The sequence below is a fragment of the Oncorhynchus nerka genome, linkage group LG4 (assembly GCF_034236695.1).
Source record: "Oncorhynchus nerka isolate Pitt River linkage group LG4, Oner_Uvic_2.0, whole genome shotgun sequence".
In the NCBI taxonomy this organism is placed as follows: domain Eukaryota; kingdom Metazoa; phylum Chordata; class Actinopteri; order Salmoniformes; family Salmonidae; genus Oncorhynchus; species Oncorhynchus nerka.
The window spans coordinates 77,143,866-77,165,175 of NC_088399.1; the positions used below are offsets into that span (position 1 = coordinate 77,143,866).

Below are 21,310 nucleotides of genomic sequence, written 5' to 3' on the forward strand. Positions count from 1 at the left end.
CTATTCACTCACTACTGTGTAAGAGCATCTGCTAAATAATGTAAATGAGACACACACAGACTAACACGCGACAGGTGAGTGTAGTGAGCGATTCCGTAGAGAAGCCACTTGAGTATGTACAGCTGGGCAACGTGAGTGTGTTTTTACATGTAAAAAAATATATATCTTACCCAGAGCAAGAGTGTCTGCTTACAGGAGCAATTAGGGTTCAGTCCCTTGCTCAAGGACACATCGAAAGAATTTTCACCTAGTCGGATCGGGGACTCGAACCAGCGACCTTTTGGTTTCTGGCCCAAAGTTCTTAACCGCTAGGCTATCTGCCGTGTGTGTGTGTGTGTGTGTGTACCTTGCGTGCGAAGTCTCCTTTGCCCTTGCTGTATTGCTTATTCTCCAGGAAGTCATAGACATAGTGAACCAGAGTAGGACAGGCCTTCATCATCTCTGGATTCAGCAGCAGCTAACACACAGAGAGAGAAGAGAGGAATGGGCATAGCCACGTAAAACAGGTATACTACACACACAGAGAGAGAAGAGAGGAATGGGCATAGCCACGTAAAACAGGTATACTACACACACAGAGAGAGAAGAGAGGTATGGGCATAGCCACGTAAAACAGGTATACTACACACACAGAGAGAGAAGAGAGGAATGGGCATAGCCACGTAAAACAGGTATACTACACACAGAGAGAGAAGAGAGGAATGGGCATAGCCACGTAAAACAGGTATACTACACACAGAGAGAGAAGAGAGGAATGGGCATAGCCACGTAAAACAGGTATACTACACACAGAGAGAGAAGAGAGGAATGGGCATAGCCACGTAAAACAGGTATACTACACACAGAGAGAGAAGAGAGGAATGGGCATAGCCACGTAAAACAGGTATACTACACACACAGAGAGAAGAGAGGAATGGGCATAGCCACGTAAAACAGGTATACTACACACACAGAGAGAAAGAGGAATGGGCATAGCCACGTAAAACAGGTATACTACACACACAGAGAGAGAAGAGAGGTATGGGCATAGCCACGTAAAACAGGTATACTACACACACAGAGAGAGAAGAGAGGTATGGGCATAGCCACGTAAAACAGGTATACTACACACACAGAGAGAGAAGAGAGGAATGGGCATAGCCACGTAAAACAGGTATACTACACACACAGAGAGAGAAGAGAGGAATGGGCATAGCCACGTAAAACAGGTATACTACACACACAGAGAGAGAAGAGAGGAATGGGCATAGCCACGTAAAACAGGTATACTACACACACAGAGAGAGAAGAGAGGAATGGGCATAGCCACGTAAAACAGGTATACTAAAGATATAACTACACACACAGAGAGAGAAGAGAGGTATGGGCATAGCCACGTAAAACAGGTATACTACACACACAGAGAGAGAAGAGAGGAATGGGCATAGCCACGTAAAACAGGTATACTACACACACAGAGAGAGAAGAGAGGAATGGGCATAGCCACGTAAAACAGGTATACTACACACACAGAGAGAGAAGAGAGGAATGGGCATAGCCACGTAAAACAGGTATACTACACACACAGAGAGAGAAGAGAGGTATGGGCATAGCCACGTAAAACAGGTATACTACACACACAGAGAGAGAAGAGAGGAATGGGCATAGCCACGTAAAACAGGTATACTACACACACAGAGAGAGAAGAGAGGAATGGGCATAGCCACGTAAAACAGGTATACTACACACACAGAGAGAGAAGAGAGGAATGGGCATAGCCAGAGAAAACAGGTATACACGTAAAACACACACACAGAGAGAGAAGAGAGGAATGGGCATAGCCACGTAAAACAGGTATACTACACACACAGAGAGAGAAGAGAGGAATGGGCATAGCCACGTAAAACAGGTATACTACACACACAGAGAGAGAAGAGAGGAATGGGCATAGCCACGTAAAACAGGTATACTACACACACAGAGAGAAGAGAATGGGCATAGCCACGTAAAACAGGTATACTACACACACAGAGAGAGAAGAGAGGAATGGGCATAGCCACGTAAAACAGGTATACTACACACACAGAGAGAGAAGAGAGGAATGGGCATAGCCACGTAAAACAGGTATACTACACACACAGAGAGAGAAGAGAGGAATGGGCATAGCCACGTAAAACAGGTATACTACACACACAGAGAGAGAAGAGAGGAATGGGCATAGCCACGTAAAACAGGTATACTACACACACAGAGAGAGAAGAGAGGAATGGGCATAGCCACGTAAAACAGGTATACTACACACAGAGAGAGAAGAGAGGAATGGGCATAGCCACGTAAAAAACAGGTATACTACACACACAGAGAGAGAAGAGAGGAATGGGCATAGCCACGTAAAACAGGTATACTACACACACAGAGAGAGAAGAGAGGAATGGGCATAGCCACGTAAAACAGGTATACTACACACACAGAGAGAAAGAGAGGAATGGGCATAGCCACGTAAAACAGGTATACTACACACACAGAGAGAGAAGAGAGGAATGGGCATAGCCACGTAAAACAGGTATACTACACACACAGAGAGAGAAGAGAGGAATGGGCATAGCCACGTAAAACAGGTATACTACACACACAGAGAGAGAAGAGAGGAATGGGCATAGCCACGTAAAACAGGTATACTACACACACAGAGAGAGAAGAGAGGAATGGGCATAGCCACGTAAAACAGGTATACTACACACACAGAGAGAGAAGAGAGGAATGGGCATAGCCACGTAAAACAGGTATACTACACACACAGAGAGAGAAGAGAGGAATGGGCATAGCCACGTAAAACAGGTATACTACACACACAGAGAGAGAGAAGAGAGGAATGGGCATAGCCACGTAAAACAGGTATACTACACACACAGAGAGAAGAGAGGAATGGGCATAGCCACGTAAAACAGGTATACTACACACAGAGAGAGAAGAGAGGAATGGGCATAGCCACGTAAAACAGGTATACTACACACACAGAGAGAGAAGAGAGGAATGGGCATAGCCACGTAAAACAGGTATACTACACACACAGAGAGAGAAGAGAGGAATGGGCATAGCCACGTAAAACAGGTATACTACACACACAGAGAGAGAAGAGAGGAATGGGCATAGCCACGTAAAACAGGTATACTACACACACAGAGAGAGAAGAGAGGAATGGGCATAGCCACGTAAAACAGGTATACTACACACACAGAGAGAGAAGAGAGGAATGGGCATAGCCACGTAAAACAGGTATACTACACACACAGAGAGAGAAGAGAGGAATGGGCATAGCCACGTAAAACAGGTATACTACACACACAGAGAGAGAAGAGAGGAATGGGCATAGCCACGTAAAACAGGTATACTACACACACAGAGAGAGAAGAGAGGAATGGGCATAGCCACGTAAAACAGGTATACTACACACACAGAGAGAGAAGAGAGGAATGGGCATAGCCACGTAAAACAGGTATACTACACACACAGAGAGAGAAGAGAGGAATGGGCATAGCCACGTAAAACAGGTATACTACACACACAGAGAGAGAAGAGAGGAATGGGCATAGCCACGTAAAACAGGTATACTACACACACAGAGAGAGAAGAGAGGAATGGGCATAGCCACGTAAAACAGGTATACTACACACACAGAGAGAGAAAAAAGATACACACACAGAGAGAGAAGAGAGGTATGGGCATAGCCACGTAAAACAGGTATACTACACACACAGAGAGAGAAGAGAGGAATGGGCATAGCCACGTAAAACAGGTATACTACACACACAGAGAGAGAAGAGAGGAATGGGCATAGCCACGTAAAACAGGTATACTACACACACAGAGAGAGAAGAGAGGAATGGGCATAGCCACGTAAAACAGGTATACTACACACACAGAGAGAGAAAGAGAGGAATGGGCATAGCCACGTAAAACAGGTATACTACACACACAGAGAGAGAAGAGAGGAATGGGCATAGCCACGTAAAACAGGTATACTACACACACAGAGAGAGAAGAGAGGAATGGGCATAGCCACGTAAAACAGGTATACTACACACACAGAGAGAGAAGAGAGGAATGGGCATAGCCACGTAAAACAGGTATACACACACACAGAGAGAAGAGAGGAATGGGCATAGCCACGTAAAACAGGTATACTACACACACAGAGAGAGAAGAGAGGAATGGGCATAGCCACGTAAAACAGGTATACTACACACAGAGAGAGAAGAGAGGAATGGGCATAGCCACGTAAAACAGGTATACTACACACACAGAGAGAGAAGAGAGGAATGGGCATAGCCACGTAAAACAGGTATACTACACACACAGAGAGAGAAGAGAGGTATGGGCATAGCCACGTAAAACAGGTATACTACACACACAGAGAGAGAAGAGAGGAATGGGCATAGCCACGTAAAACAGGTATACTACACACACAGAGAGAGAAGAGAGGAATGGGCATAGCCACGTAAAACAGGTATACTACACACACAGAGAGAGAAGAGAGGAATGGGCATAGCCACGTAAAACAGGTATACTACACACAGAGAGAGAAGAGAGGAATGGGCATAGCCACGTAAAACAGGTATACTACACACACAGAGAGAGAAGAGAGGAATGGGCATAGCCACGTAAAACAGGTATACTACACACACAGAGAGAGAAGAGAGGAATGGGCATAGCCACGTAAAACAGGTATACTACACACACAGAGAGAAAGAGAGGAATGGGCATAGCCACGTAAAACAGGTATACTAAAGATATAACTACACACACAGAGAGAGAAGAGAGGAATGGGCATAGCCACGTAAAACAGGTATACTAACACACACACAGAGAGAGAAGAGAGGAATGGGCATAGCCACGTAAAACAGGTATACTACACACAGAGAGAGAAGAGAGGAATGGGCATAGCCACGTAAAACAGGTATACTACACACACAGAGAGAGAAGAGAGGAATGGGCATAGCCACGTAAAACAGGTATACTACACACACAGAGAGAGAAGAGAGGAATGGGCATAGCCACGTAAAACAGGTATACTACACACAGAGAGAGAAGAGAGGAATGGGCATAGCCACGTAAAACAGGTATACTACACACACAGAGAGAGAAGAGAGGAATGGGCATAGCCACGTAAAACAGGTATACTACACACACAGAGAGAGAAGAGAGGAATGGGCATAGCCACGTAAAACAGGTATACTACACACACAGAGAGAGAAGAGAGGAATGGGCATAGCCACGTAAAACAGGTATACTACACACACAGAGAGAGAAGAGAGGAATGGGCATAGCCACGTAAAACAGGTATACTACTACACACACAGAGAGAAGAGAGGAATGGGCATAGCCACGTAAAACAGGTATACTACACACACAGAGAGAGAAGAGAGGAATGGGCATAGCCACGTAAAACAGGTATACTACACACACAGAGAGAGAAGAGAGGAATGGGCATAGCCACGTAAAACAGGTATACTACACACACAGAGAGAAGAGAGGAATGGGCATAGCCACGTAAAACAGGTATACTACACACACAGAGAGAGAAGAGAGGAATGGGCATAGCCACGTAAAACAGGTATACTACAACAGGTATGGGCATAGCCACGTAAAACAGGTATACTACACACACAGAGAGAGAAGAGAGGAATGGGCATAGCCACGTAAAACAGGTATACTACACACACAGAGAGAAGAAGTATGGGCATAGCCACGTAAAACAGGTATACTACACACACAGAGAGAGAAGAGAGGAATGGGCATAGCCACGTAAAACAGGTATACTACACACACAGAGAGAGAAGAGAGGAATGGGCAGCCACGTAAAACAGGTATACTACACAACAGGCATAGCCACGTAAAACAGGTATACACACACACAGAGAGAGAAGAGAGGAATGGGCATAGCCACGTAAAACAGGTATACTACACACACAGAGAGAGAAGAGAGGAATGGGCATAGCCACGTAAAACAGGTATACTACACACACAGAGAGAGAAGAGAGGAATGGGCAAGCCACGTAAAACAGGTATACTACACACACAGAGAGAGAAGAGAGGAATGGGCATAGCCACGTAAAACAGGTATACTACACACACACAGAGAGAAGAGAGGAATGGGCATAGCCACGTAAAACAGGTATACTACACACACAGAGAGAGAAGAGAGGAATGGGCATAGCCACGTAAAACAGGTATACTACACACACAGAGAGAGAAGAGAGGAATGGGCATAGCCACGTAAAACAGGTATACTACACACACAGAGAGAGAAGAGAGGAATGGGCATAGCCACGTAAAACAGGTATACTAAAACAGGTATACTACACACACAGAGAGAGAAGAGAGGAATGGGCATAGCCACGTAAAACAGGTATACTACACACACAGAGAGAGAAGAGAGGAATGGGCATAGCCACGTAAAACAGGTATACTACACACACAGAGAGAGAAGAGAGGAATGGGCATAGCCACGTAAAACAGGTATACTACACACACAGAGAGAAGAGAGGAATGGGCATAGCCACGTAAAACAGGTATACTACACACACAGAGAGAGAAGAGAGGAATGGGCATAGCCACGTAAAACAGGTATACTACACACAGAGAGAGAAGAGAGGAATGGGCATAGCCACGTAAAACAGGTATACTACACACACAGAGAGAAGAGAGGAATGGGCATAGCCACGTAAAACAGGTATACTACACACACAGAGAGAGAAGAGAGGAATGGGCATAGCCACGTAAAACAGGTATACTACACACACAGAGAGAAGAGAGGAATGGGCATAGCCACGTAAAACAGGTATACTACACACACAGAGAGAGAAGAGAGGAATGGGCATAGCCACGTAAAACAGGTATACTACACACACAGAGAGAGAAGAGAGGAATAGCCACGTAAAACAGGTATACTACACACACAGAGAGAGAAGAGAGGAATGGGCATAGCCACGTAAAACAGGTATACTACACACAGAGAGAGAGAAGAGAGGAATGGGCATAGCCACGTAAAACAGGTATACTACACACACAGAGAGAGAAGAGAGGAATGGGCATAGCCACGTAAAACAGGTATACTACACACACAGAGAGAAGAGAGGAATGGGCATAGCCACGTAAAACAGGTATACTAAGAGGAATGGGCATAGCCACGTAAAACAGGTATACACACACACAGAGAGAGAAGAGAGGAATGGGCATAGCCACGTAAAACAGGTATACTACACACACAGAGAGAAGAGAGGAATGGGCATAGCCACGTAAAACAGGTATACTACACACAGAGAGAAGAGAGAGGAATGGGCATAGCCACGTAAAACAGGTATACTACACACACAGAGAGAGAAGAGAGGAATGGGCATAGCCACGTAAAACAGGTATACTACACACACAGAGAGAGAAAGAGGAAAAGCCACGTAAAACAGGTATACTACACACACAGAGAGAGAAGAGAGGAATGGGCATAGCCACGTAAAACAGGTATACTACACACACAGAGAGAGAAGAGAGGAATATAGCCACGTAAAACAGGTATACTACACACACAGAGAGAGAAGAGAGGAATGGGCATAGCCACGTAAAACAGGTATACTACACACACAGAGAGAGAAGAGAGGAATGGGCATAGCCACGTAAAACAGGTATACTACACACACAGAGAGAGAAGAGAGGAATGGGCATAGCCACGTAAAACAGGTATACTACACACACAGAGAGAGAAGAGAGGAATGGGCATAGCCACGTAAAACAGGTATACTACACACACAGAGAGAGAAGAGAGGAATGGGCATAGCCACGTAAAACAGGTATACTACACACACAGAGAGAGAAGAGAGGTATGGGCATAGCCACGTAAAACAGGTATACTACACACAGAGAGAGAAGAGAGGAATGGGCATAGCCACGTAAAACAGGTATACTACACACACAGAGAGAGAAGAGAGGAATGGGCATAGCCACGTAAAACAGGTATACTACACACACAGAGAGAGAAGAGAGGAATGGGCATAGCCACGTAAAACAGGTATACTACACACACAGAGAGAAGAAGATATAGCCACGTAAAACAGGTATACTACACAGAGAGAGAAGAGAGGAATGGGCATAGCCACGTAAAACAGGTATACTACACACACAGAGAGAGAAGAGAGGAATGGGCATAGCCACGTAAAACAGGTATACTACACACACAGAGAGAAGAGAGGAATGGGCATAGCCACGTAAAACAGGTATACTACACACACAGAGAGAGAAGAGAGGAATGGGCATAGCCACGTAAAACAGGTATACTACACACACAGAGAGAGAAGAGAGGAATGGGCATAGCCACGTAAAACAGGTATACTACACACACAGAGAGAGAAGAGAGGAATGGGCATAGCCACACACTAAAACAGGTATACTACACACACAGAGAGAGAAGAGAGGAATGGGCATAGCCACGTAAAACAGGTATACTACACACAGAGAGAGAAGAGAGGAATGGGCATAGCCACGTAAAACAGGTATACTACACACACAGAGAGAGAAGAGAGGAATGGGCATAGCCACGTAAAACAGGTATACTACACACACAGAGAGAGAAGAGAGGAATGGGCATAGCCACGTAAAACAGGTATACTACACACACAGAGAGAGAAGAGAGGAATGGGCATAGCCACGTAAAACAGGTATACTACACACACAGAGAGAGAAGAGAGGAATGGGCATAGCCACGTAAAACAGGTATACTACACACACAGAGAGAGAAGAGAGGAATGGGCATAGCCACGTAAAACAGGTATACTACACACAGAGAGAGAAGAGAGGAATGGGCATAGCCACGTAAAACAGGTATACTACACACACAGAGAGAGAAGAGAGGAATGGGCATAGCCACGTAAAACAGGTATACTACACACACAGAGAGAGAAGAGAGGAATGGGCATAGCCACGTAAAACAGGTATACTACACACACAGAGAGAGAAGAGAGGAATGGGCATAGCCACGTAAAACAGGTATACTACACACACACAGAGAGAGAAGAGAGGAATGGGCATAGCCACGTAAAACAGGTATACTACACACACAGAGAGAGAAGAGAGGAATGGGCATAGCCACGTAAAACAGGTATACTACACACACAGAGAGAAAGAGGAATGGGCATAGCCACGTAAAACAGGTATACTACACACACAGAGAGAGAAGAGAGGAATGGGCATAGCCACGTAAAACAGGTATACTACACACACACAGAGAGAGAAGAGAGGTATGGGCATAGCCACGTAAAACAGGTATACTACACACACAGAGAGAGAAAAGGAATGGGCATAGCCACGTAAAACTACTACACACACAGAGAGAGAGAGAGGAATGGGCATAGCCACGTAAAACAGGTATACTACACACACACAGAGAGAAGAGAGGAATGGGCATAGCCACGTAAAACAGGTAAACTACACACACAGAGAGAGAAGAGAGGAATGGGCATAGCCACGTAAAACAGGTATACTACACACACAGAGAGAGAAGAGAGGAATGGGCATAGCCACGTAAAACAGGTATACTACACACACAGAGAGAGAAGAGAGGAATGGGCATAGCCACGTAAAACAGGTATACTACACACACAGAGAGAGAAGAGAGGAATGGGCATAGCCACGTAAAACAGGTATACTACACACACAGAGAGAGAAGAGAGGAATGGGCATAGCCACGTAAAACAGGTATACTACACACACAGAGAGAGAAGAGAGGAATGGGCATAGCCACGTAAAACAGGTATACTACACACACAGAGAGAGAAGAGAGGAATGGGCATAGCCACGTAAAACAGGTATACTACACACACAGAGAGAGAAGAGAGGAATGGGCATAGCCACGTAAAACAGGTATACTACACACACAGAGAGAGAAGAGAGGAATGGGCATAGCCACGTAAAAAACAGGTATACTAAAGATATAACTACACACACAGAGAGAGAAGAGAGGAATGGGCATAGCCACGTAAAACAGGTAAACTACACACACAGAGAGAGAAGAGAGGAATGGGCATAGCCACGTAAAACAGGTATACTACACACACAGAGAGAGAAGAGAGGAATGGGCATAGCCACGTAAAACAGGTATACTACACACACAGAGAGAGAAGAGAGGAATGGGCATAGCCACGTAAAACAGGTATACTACACACACAGAGAGAGAAGAGAGGAATGGGCATAGCCACGTAAAACAGGTATACTACACACACAGAGAGAGAAGAGAGGAATGGGCATAGCCACGTAAAACAGGTATACTACACACACAGAGAGAGAAGAGAGGAATGGGCATAGCCACGTAAAACAGGTATACTACACACACAGAGAGAGAAGAGAGGAATGGGCATAGCCATAAAACTACACACACAGAGAGAGAAGAGAGGAATGGGCATAGCCACGTAAAACAGGTATACTACACACACAGAGAGAGAAGAGAGGTATGGGCATACGTAAAACAGGTATACTACACACACAGAGAGAGAAGAGAGGAATGGGCATAGCCACGTAAAACAGGTATACTACACACAGAGAGAGAAGAGAGGAATGGGCATAGCCACGTAAAACAGGTATACTACACACACAGAGAGAGAAGAGAGGAATGGGCATAGCCACGTAAAACAGGTATACTACACACACAGAGAGAGAAGAGAGGAATGGGCATAGCCACGTAAAACAGGTATACTACACACACAGAGAGAGAAGAGAGGAATGGGCATAGCCACGTAAAACAGGTATACTACACACACAGAGAGAGAAGAGAAAGATATAAAACAGGTAACTACACACACAGAGAGAGAAGAGAGGAATGGGCATAGCCACGTAAAACAGGATATAACAACTACACACACAGAGAGAGAAGAGAGGAATGGGCATAGCCACGTAAAACAGGTATAACTACACACACAGAGAGAGAAGAGAGGAATGGGCATAGCCACGTAAAACAAAACAGGTATACTACACACACACAGAGAGAGAAGAGAGGAATGGGCATAGCCACGTAAAAACAGGTATACTACACACACAGAGAGAGAAGAGAGGAATGGGCATAGCCACGTAAAACAGGATATAACGTAAAACTACACACACAGAGAGAGAAGAGAGGAATGGGCATAGCCACGTAAAACAGGTATACTACACACACAGAGAGAAGAGAGGAATGGGCATAGCCACGTAAAACAGGTATACTACACACACAGAGAGAGAAGAGAGGAATGGGCATAGCCACGTAAAACAGGTATACTAAAGATATAACTACACACACAGAGAGAGAAGAGAGGAATGGGCATAGCCACGTAAAACAGGTATACTACACACACAGAGAGAAGAGAGGAATGGGCATAGCCACGTAAAACAGGTATACTACACACACAGAGAGAAGAGAGGAATGGGCATAGCCACGTAAAACAGGTACAACTACACACACAGAGAGAGAAGAGAGGAATGGGCATAGCCACGTAAAACAGGTATACTACACACACAGAGAGAGAAGAGAGGAATGGGCACGTAAAACAGGTAAACTACACACACACAGAGAGAGAAGAGAGGAATGGGCATAGCCACGTAAAACAGGTATACTAAAGATATAACTACACACACAGAGAGAGAAGAGAGGAATGGGCATAGCCACGTAAAACAGGTATACTACACACACAGAGAGAGAAGAGAGGAAAAGCCATAAAACAGGTATACTACACACACAGAGAGAGAAGAGAGGAATGGGCATAGCCACGTAAAACACACACACAGAGAGAGAAGAGAGGAATGGGCATAGCCACGTAAAACAGGTATACTACACACACACAGAGAGAAGAGAGGAATGGGCATAGCCACGTAAAACAGGTAAACTACACACACAGAGAGAGAAGAGAGGAATGGGCATAGCCACGTAAAACAGGTATACTACACACACAGAGAGAGAAGAGAGGAATGGGCATAGCCACGTAAAACAGGTATACTACACACACAGAGAGAGAAGAGAGGAATGGGCATAGCCACGTAAAACAGGTATACTACACACAGAGAGAGAAGAGAGGAATGGGCATAGCCACGTAAAACAGGTATACTACACACAGAGAGAGAAGAGAGGAATGGGCATAGCCACGTAAAACAGGTATACTACACACACAGAGAGAGAAGAGAGGAATGGGCATAGCCACGTAAAACAGGTATACTACACACACAGAGAGAGAAGAGAGGAATGGGCATAGCCACGTAAAACAGGTATACTACACACAGAGAGAGAAGAGAGGAATGGGCATAGCCACGTAAAACAGGTATACTACACACACAGAGAGAGAAGAGAGGAATGGGCATAGCCACGTAAAACAGGTATACTACACACACAGAGAGAGAAGAGAGGAATGGGCATAGCCACGTAAAACAGGTATACTACACACACAGAGAGAGAAGAGAGGAATGGGCATAGCCACGTAAAACAGGTATACTACACACACAGAGAGAGAAGAGAGGAATGGGCATAGCCACGTAAAACAGGTATACTACACACACAGAGAGAGAAGAGAGGAATGGGCATAGCCACGTAAAACAGGTATACTAAGATATAACAACTACACACACAGAGAGAGAAGAGAGGAATGGGCATAGCCACGTAAAACAGGTATACTAAAGATATAACAACTACACACACAGAGAGAGAAGAGAGGAATGGGCATAGCCACGTAAAACAGGTATACTAAAGATATAACAACTACACACACACAGAGAGAGAAGAGAGGAATGGGCATAGCCACGTAAAACAGGTAAAACACACACACAGAGAGAAGAGAGGAATGGGCATAGCCACGTGAAACAGATATACACACAGAGAGAGAAGAGATATAGCCACGTGAAACAGATATACTAAAGATATAACAAAACACACACACACACACACACAGAGAGAGAAGAGAGGAATGGGCATAGCCACGTAAAACAGGTATACTAAAGATATAACTACACACACAGAGAGAAGAGAGGAATGGGCATAGCCACGTAAAACAGATATACTAAAGATATAACAACTACACACACAGAGAGAGAAGAGAGGTATGGGCATAGCCACGTAAAACAGATATAACAACTACACACACAGAGAGAGAAGAGAGGAATGGGCATAGCCACGTAAAACAGGTAAACTACACACACAGAGAGAAGAGAGAGGAATGGGCATAGCCACGTAAAACAGGTATACTAAAGATATAACTACACACACAGAGAGAGAAGAGAGGAATGGGCATAGCCACGTAAAACAGGTAAACTACACACACAGAGAGAAGAGAGAGGAATGGGCATAGCCACGTAAAACAGGTATACTAAAGATATAACTACACACACAGAGAGAGAAGAGAGGAATGGGCATAGCCACGTAAAACAGGTATACTAAAGATATAACAACTACACACACAGAGAGAGAAGAGAGGAATGGGCATAGCCACGTAAAACAGGTAAACTACACACACACAGAGAGAAGAGAGGAATGGGCATGGCCACGTAAAACAGGTAAACTACACACACAGAGAGAGAAGAGAGGAATGGGCATAGCCACGTAAAACAGGTAAAGATATAACAACTACACACACAGAGAGAGAAGAGAGGAATGGGCATAGCCATAAAACAGGTAAACTACACACACACAGAGAGAAGAGAGGAATGGGCATAGCCACGTAAAACAGGTAAACTACACACACACAGAGAGAGAAGAGAGGAATGGGAATAGCCACGTAAAACAGGTATACTACACACACAGAGAGAGAAGAGAGGAATGGGCAGCCACGTAAAACAGGTAAACTACACACACAGAGAGAGAAGAGAGGAATGGGCATAGCCACGTAAAACAGGTATACTAAAGATATAACTACACACACAGAGAGAGAAGAGAGGAATGGGCATAGCCACGTAAAACAGGTATACTACACACACAGAGAGAGAAGAGAGGAATGGGCATAGCCACGTAAAACAGATATAACAACTACACACACAGAGAGAGAAGAGAGGTATGGGCATAGCCACGTAAAACAGATATAACAACTACACACACAGAGAGAGAAGAGAGGAATGGGCATAGCCACGTAAAACAGGTAAACTACACACACAGAGAGAAGAGAGAGGAATGGGCATAGCCACGTAAAACAGGTATACTAAAGATATAACTACACACACAGAGAGAGAAGAGAGGAATGGGCATAGCCACGTAAAACAGGTAAACTACACACACAGAGAGAAGAGAGAGGAATGGGCATAGCCACGTAAAACAGGTATACTAAAGATATAACTACACACACAGAGAGAGAAGAGAGGAATGGGCATAGCCACGTAAAACAGGTAAACTACACACACACAGAGAGAAGAGAGGAATGGGCATGGCCACGTAAAACAGGTAAACTACACACACACAGAGAGAGAAGAGAGGAATGGGCATAGCCACGTAAAACAGGTATACTAAAGATATAACTACACACACAGAGAGAGAAGAGAGGAATGGGCATAGCCACGTAAAACAGGTATACTACACACACAGAGAGAAGAGAGGTATGGGCATAGCCACGTAAAACAGGTATACTACACACAGAGAGAGAAGAGAGGTATGGGCATAGCCACGTAAAACAGGTATACTACACACACAGAGAGAGAAGAGAGGAATGGGCATAGCCACGTAAAACAGGTATACTACACACACAGAGAGAGAAGAGAGGTATGGGCATAGCCACGTAAAACAGGTATACTACACACAGAGAGAGAAGAGAGGTATAGGCATAGCCACGTAAAACAGGTATACTACACACACAGAGAGAGAAGAGAGGAATGGGCATAGCCACGTAAAACAGGTATACTACACACACAGAGAGAGAAGAGAGGAATGGGCATAGCCACGTAAAACAGGTATACTACACACACAGAGAGAGAAGAGAGGAATGGGCATAGCCACGTAAAACAGGTATACTACACACACAGAGAGAGAAGAGAGGAATGGGCATAGCCACGTAAAACAGGTATACTAAAGATATAACAACTACACACACAGAGAGAGAAGAGAGGAATGGGCATAGCCACGTAAAACAGATATACTAAAGATATAACAACTACACACACACAGAGAGAGAAGAGAGGAATGGGCATAGCCACGTAAAACAGGTATAACACCTACACAGAGAGAGAAGAGAGGAATGGGCATAGCCACGTGAAACAGATATACTAAAGATATAACAACTACACACACACACACACACACAGAGAGAAGAGAGAGGAATGGGCATAGCCACGTAAAACAGGTATACTAAAGATATAACTACACACACAGAGAGAAGAGAGGAATGGGCATAGCCACGTAAAACAGATATACTAAAGATATAACAACTACACACACAGAGAGAGAAGAGAGGTATGGGCATAGCCACGTAAAACAGATATAACAACTACACACACAGAGAGAGAAGAGAGGAATGGGCATAGCCACGTAAAACAGGTAAACTACACACACAGAGAGAAGAGAGAGGAATGGGCATAGCCACGTAAAACAGGTATACTAAAGATATAACTACACACACAGAGAGAGAAGAGAGGAATGGGCATAGCCACGTAAAACAGGTAAACTACACACACAGAGAGAAGAGAGAGGAATGGGCATAGCCACGTAAAACAGGTATACTAAAGATATAACAACTACACACACAGAGAGAGAAGAGAGGAATGGGCATAGCCACGTAAAACAGGTAAACTACACACACACAGAGAGAAGAGAGGAATGGGCATGGCCACGTAAAACAGGTAAACTACACACACACAGAGAGAGAAGAGAGGAATGGGCATAGCCACGTAAAACAGGTATACTAAAGATATAACTACACACACAGAGAGAGAAGAGAGGAATGGGCATAGCCACGTAAAACAGGTATACTACACACACAGAGAGAGAAGAGAGGTATGGGCATAGCCACGTAAAACAGGTATACTACACACAGAGAGAGAAGAGAGGTATGGGCATAGCCACGTAAAACAGGTATACTACACACACAGAGAGAGAAGAGAGGAATGGGCATAGCCACGTAAAACAGGTATACTACACACACAGAGAGAGAAGAGAGGTATGGGCATAGCCACGTAAAACAGGTATACTACACACAGAGAGAGAGAAGAGAGGAATGGGCATAGCCACGTAAAACAGGTATACTACACACACAGAGAGAAGAGAGGAATGGGCATAGCCACGTAAAACAGGTAAACTACACACACAGAGAGAGAAGAGAGGAATGGGCATAGCCACGTAAAACAGGTATACTAAAGATATAACAACTACACACACAGAGAGAGAAGAGAGGAATGGGCATAGCCACGTAAAACAGGTAAACTACACACACACAGAGAGAAGAGAGGAATGGGCATGGCCATAAAACAGGTAAACTACACACACACAGAGAGAGAAGAGAGGAATGGGCATAGCCACGTAAAACAGGTATACTAAAGATATAACTACACACACAGAGAGAGAAGAGAGGAATGGGCATAGCCACGTAAAACAGGTATACTACACACACAGAGAGAGAAGAGAGGTATGGGCATAGCCACGTAAAACAGGTATACTACACACAGAGAGAGAAGAGAGGTATGGGCATAGCCACGTAAAACAGGTATACTACACACACAGAGAGAGAAGAGAGGAATGGGCATAGCCACGTAAAACAGGTATACTACACACACAGAGAGAGAAGAGAGGTATGGGCATAGCCACGTAAAACAGGTATACTACACACAGAGAGAGAAGAGAGGAATGGGCATAGCCACGTAAAACAGGTATACTACACACACAGAGAGAGAAGAGAGGAATGGGCATAGCCACGTAAAACAGGTATACTACACACACAGAGAGAGAAGAGAGGAATGGGCATAGCCACGTAAAACAGGTATACTACACACAGAGAGAGAAGAGAGGAATGGGCATAGCCACGTAAAACAGGTATACTACACACACAGAGAGAGAAGAGAGGAATGGGCATAGCCACGTAAAACAGGTATACTAAAGATATAACAACTACACACACAGAGAGAAGAGAGGAATGGGCATAGCCACGTAAAACAGATATACTAAAGATATAACAACTACACACACACAGAGAGAGAAGAGAGGAATGGGCATAGCCACGTAAAACAGGTATAACTACCACACAGAGAGAGAAGAGAGGAATGGGCATAGCCACGTAAAACAGGTATACTAAAGATATAACAACTAAAACAGGTACACACACACACAGAGAGAGAGAGAGGAATGGGCATAGCCACGTAAAACAGGTATACTAAAGATATAACTACACACACAGAGAGAAGAGAGGAATGGGCATAGCCACGTAAAACAGGTATACTAAAGATATAACAACTACACACACACAGAGAAGAGAGGAATGGGCATAGCCACGTAAAACAGGTATAACAACTACACACACAGAGAGAAGAGAGGAATGGGCATAGCCACGTAAAACAGGTAAACTACACACACAGAGAGAGAGAGAGGAATGGGCATAGCCACGTAAAACAGGTATACTAAAGATATAACTACACACACAGAGAGAGAAGAGAGGAATGGGCATAGCCACGTAAAACAGGTAAACTACACACACAGAGAGAAGAGAGGAATGGGCATAGCCACGTAAAACAGGTATACTAAAGATATACTACACACAGAGAGAGAAGAGAGGAATGGGCATAGCCACGTAAAACAGGTAAACTACACACACACAGAGAGAGAGAAGAGAGGAATGGGCATGGGCCACGTAAAACAGGTATACTAAAGATACACACACACAGAGAGAGAAGAGAGGAATGGGCATAGCCACGTAAAACAGGTATACTAAAGATATAACTACACACAGAGAGAGAAGAGAGGAATGGGCATAGCCACGTAAAACAGGTATACTACACACACAGAGAAGAGAGGTATGGGCATAGCCACGTAAAACAGGTATACTACACACACAGAGAGAGAAGAGGAATGGGCATGGGCCACACACGTAAAACAGGTAAACTACACACACACAGAGAGAGAAGAGAGGAATGGGCATAGCCACGTAAAACAGTATACTAAAGATAAACTACACACACAGAGAGAAGAAGAGAGGAATGGGCATAGCCACGTAAAACAGGTATACTAAAGATATAACAACTACACACACAGAGAGAGAAGAGAGGAATGGGCATAGCCACGTAAAACAGGTAAACTACACACACACAGAGAGAAGAGAGGAATGGGCATGGCCACGTAAAACAGGTAAACTACACACACACAGAGAGAGAAGAGAGGAATGGGCATAGCCACGTAAAACAATACTAAAGATATAACTACACACACAGAGAGAGAAGAGAGGAATGGGCATAGCCACGTAAAACAGGTATACTACACACACAGAGAGAAGAGAGGTATGGGCATAGCCACGTAAAACAGGTATACTACACACAGAGAGAGAAGAGAGGAATGGGCATAGCCACGTAAAACAGGTATACTACACACACAGAGAGAGAAGAGTAAAACAGGTATACACACACAGAGAGAGAAGAGAGGAATGGGCATAGCCACGTAAAACAGGTATACTACACACACAGAGAGAGAAGAGAGGAATGGGCATAGCCACGTAAAACAGGTATACTACACACACAGAGAGAGAAGAGAGGAATGGGCATAGCCACGTAAAACAGGTATACTAAAGATATAACAACTACACACACAGAGAGAGAAGAGAGGAATGGGCATAGCCACGTAAAACAGATATACAAAGATATAACAACTACACACACAGAGAGAGAAGAGAGGAATGGGCATAGCCACGTAAAACAGGTATAACACCTACACAGAGAGAGAAGAGAGGAATGGGCATAGCCACGTAAAACAGGTATACTAAAGATATAACTACACACACAGAGAGAGAAGAGAGAGGAATGGGCATAGCCACGTTAAACAGGTATACTAAAGATATAACTACACACACAGAGAGAGAAGAGAGAGGAATGGGCATAGCCACGTTAAACAGGTATACTAAAGATATAACTACACACACAGAGAGAGAAGAGAGGAATGGGCATAGCCACGTAAAACAGGTATACTAAAGATATAACAACTACACACACAGAGAGAGAAGAGAGGAATGGGCATAGCCACGTAAAACAGGTAAACTACACACACACAGAGAGAAGAGAGGAATGGGCATGGCCACGTAAAACAGGTAAACTACACACACACAGAGAGAGAAGAGAGGAATGGGCATAGCCACGTAAAACAGGTATACTAAAGATATAACTACACACACAGAGAGAGAAGAGAGGAATGGGCATAGCCACGTAAAACAGGTATACTACACACACAGAGAGAGAAGAGAGGTATGGGCATAGCCACGTAAAACAGGTATACTACACACAGAGAGAGAAGAGAGGTATGGGCATAGCCACGTAAAACAGGTATACTACACACAGAGAGAGAAGAGAGGAATGGGCATAGCCACGTAAAACAGGTATACTACACACACAGAGAGAGAAGAGAGGTATGGGCATAGCCACGTAAAACAGGTATACTACACACAGAGAGAGAAGAGAGGAATGGGCATAGCCACGTAAAACAGGTAAACTACACACACACAGAGAGAAGAGAGGAATGGGCATGGCCACGTAAAACAGGTAAACTACACACACACAGAGAGAGAAGAGAGGAATGGGCATAGCCACGTAAAACAGGTATACTAAAGATATAACAACTACACACACAGAGAGAGAAGAGAGGAATGGGCATAGCCACGTAAAACAGGTAAACTACACACACACAGAGAGAAGAGAGGAATGGGCATGGCCACGTAAAACAGGTAAACTACACACACACAGAGAGAGAAGAGAGGAATGGGCATAGCCACGTAAAACAGGTATACTAAAGATATAACTACACACACAGAGAGAGAAGAGAGGAATGGGCATAGCCACGTAAAACAGGTATACTACACACACAGAGAGAGAAGAGAGGAATGGGCATAGCCACGTAAAACAGGTATACTACACACAGAGAGAGAAGAGAGGTATGGGCATAGCCACGTAAAACAGGTATACTACACACACAGAGAGAGAAGAGAGGTATAGGCATAGCCACGTAAAACAGGTATACTACACACACAGAGAGAAGAGAGGAATGGGCATAGCCACGTAAAACAGGTATACTACACACACAGAGAGAGAAGAGAGGAATGGGCATAGCCACGTAAAACAGGTATACTAAAGATATAACAACTACACACACAGAGAGAGAAGAGAGGAATGGGCATAGCCACGTAAAACAGATATACTAAAGATATAACAACTACACACACACAGAGAGAGAAGAGAGGAATGGGCATAGCCACGTAAAACAGGTATAACACCTACACAGAGAGAGAAGAGAGGAATGGGCATAGCCACGTAAAACAGGTATACTAAAGATATAACTACACACACAGAGAGAGAAGAGAGGAATGGGCATAGCCACGTAAAACAGGTAAACTACACACACAGAGAGAAGAGAGAGGAATGGGCATAGCCACGTTAAACAGGTATACTAAAGATATAACAACTACACACACAGAGAGAGAAGAGAGGAATGGGCATAGCCACGTAAAACAGGTATACTAAAGATATAACAACTACACACACAGAGAGAGAAGAGAGGAATGGGCATAGCCACGTAAAACAGGTAAACTACACACACACAGAGAGAAGAGAGGAATGGGCATGGCCACGTAAAACAGGTAAACTACACACACACAGAGAGAGAAGAGAGGAATGGGCATAGCCACGTAAAACAGGTATACTAAAGATATAACTACACACACAGAGAGAGAAGAGAGGAATGGGCATGGCCACGTAAAACAGGTATACTACACACAGAGAGAGAAGAGAGGAATGGGCATAGCCACGTAAAACAGGTATACTACACACACAGAGAGAGAAGAGAGGTATGGGCATAGCCACGTAAAACAGGTATACTACACACACAGAGAGAGAAGAGAGGAATGGGCATAGCCACGTAAAACAGGTATACACACACACAGAGAGAAGAGAGGAATGGGCATAGCCACGTAAAACAGGTAAACTACACACAGAGAGAGAAGAGAGGAATGGGCATAGCCACGTAAAACAGGTATACTAAAGATATAACAACTACACACACAGAGAGAGAAGAGAGGAATGGGCATAGCCACGTAAAACAGGTAAACTACACACACACAGAGAGAAGAGAGGAATGGGCATAGCCACGTAAAACAGGTAAACTACACACACA

General features: G+C 44.3%; 1 protein-coding gene across 3 annotated transcripts in view; it reads right to left on the reverse strand.

The window, feature by feature from the left end:
• Positions 1-21,310, reverse strand: part of snx13 (sorting nexin 13) — a 59,267-nt gene that overhangs the window by 6,869 nt on the left and 31,088 nt on the right. For all 3 annotated transcript variants that reach the window (XM_065017895.1, XM_065017894.1, XM_065017896.1), the window contains exon 20: positions 347-457. In XM_065017895.1, the coding sequence (XP_064873967.1) occupies positions 347-457 (111 nt within the window). The remainder of the gene's footprint in view (positions 1-346; positions 458-21,310) is intronic.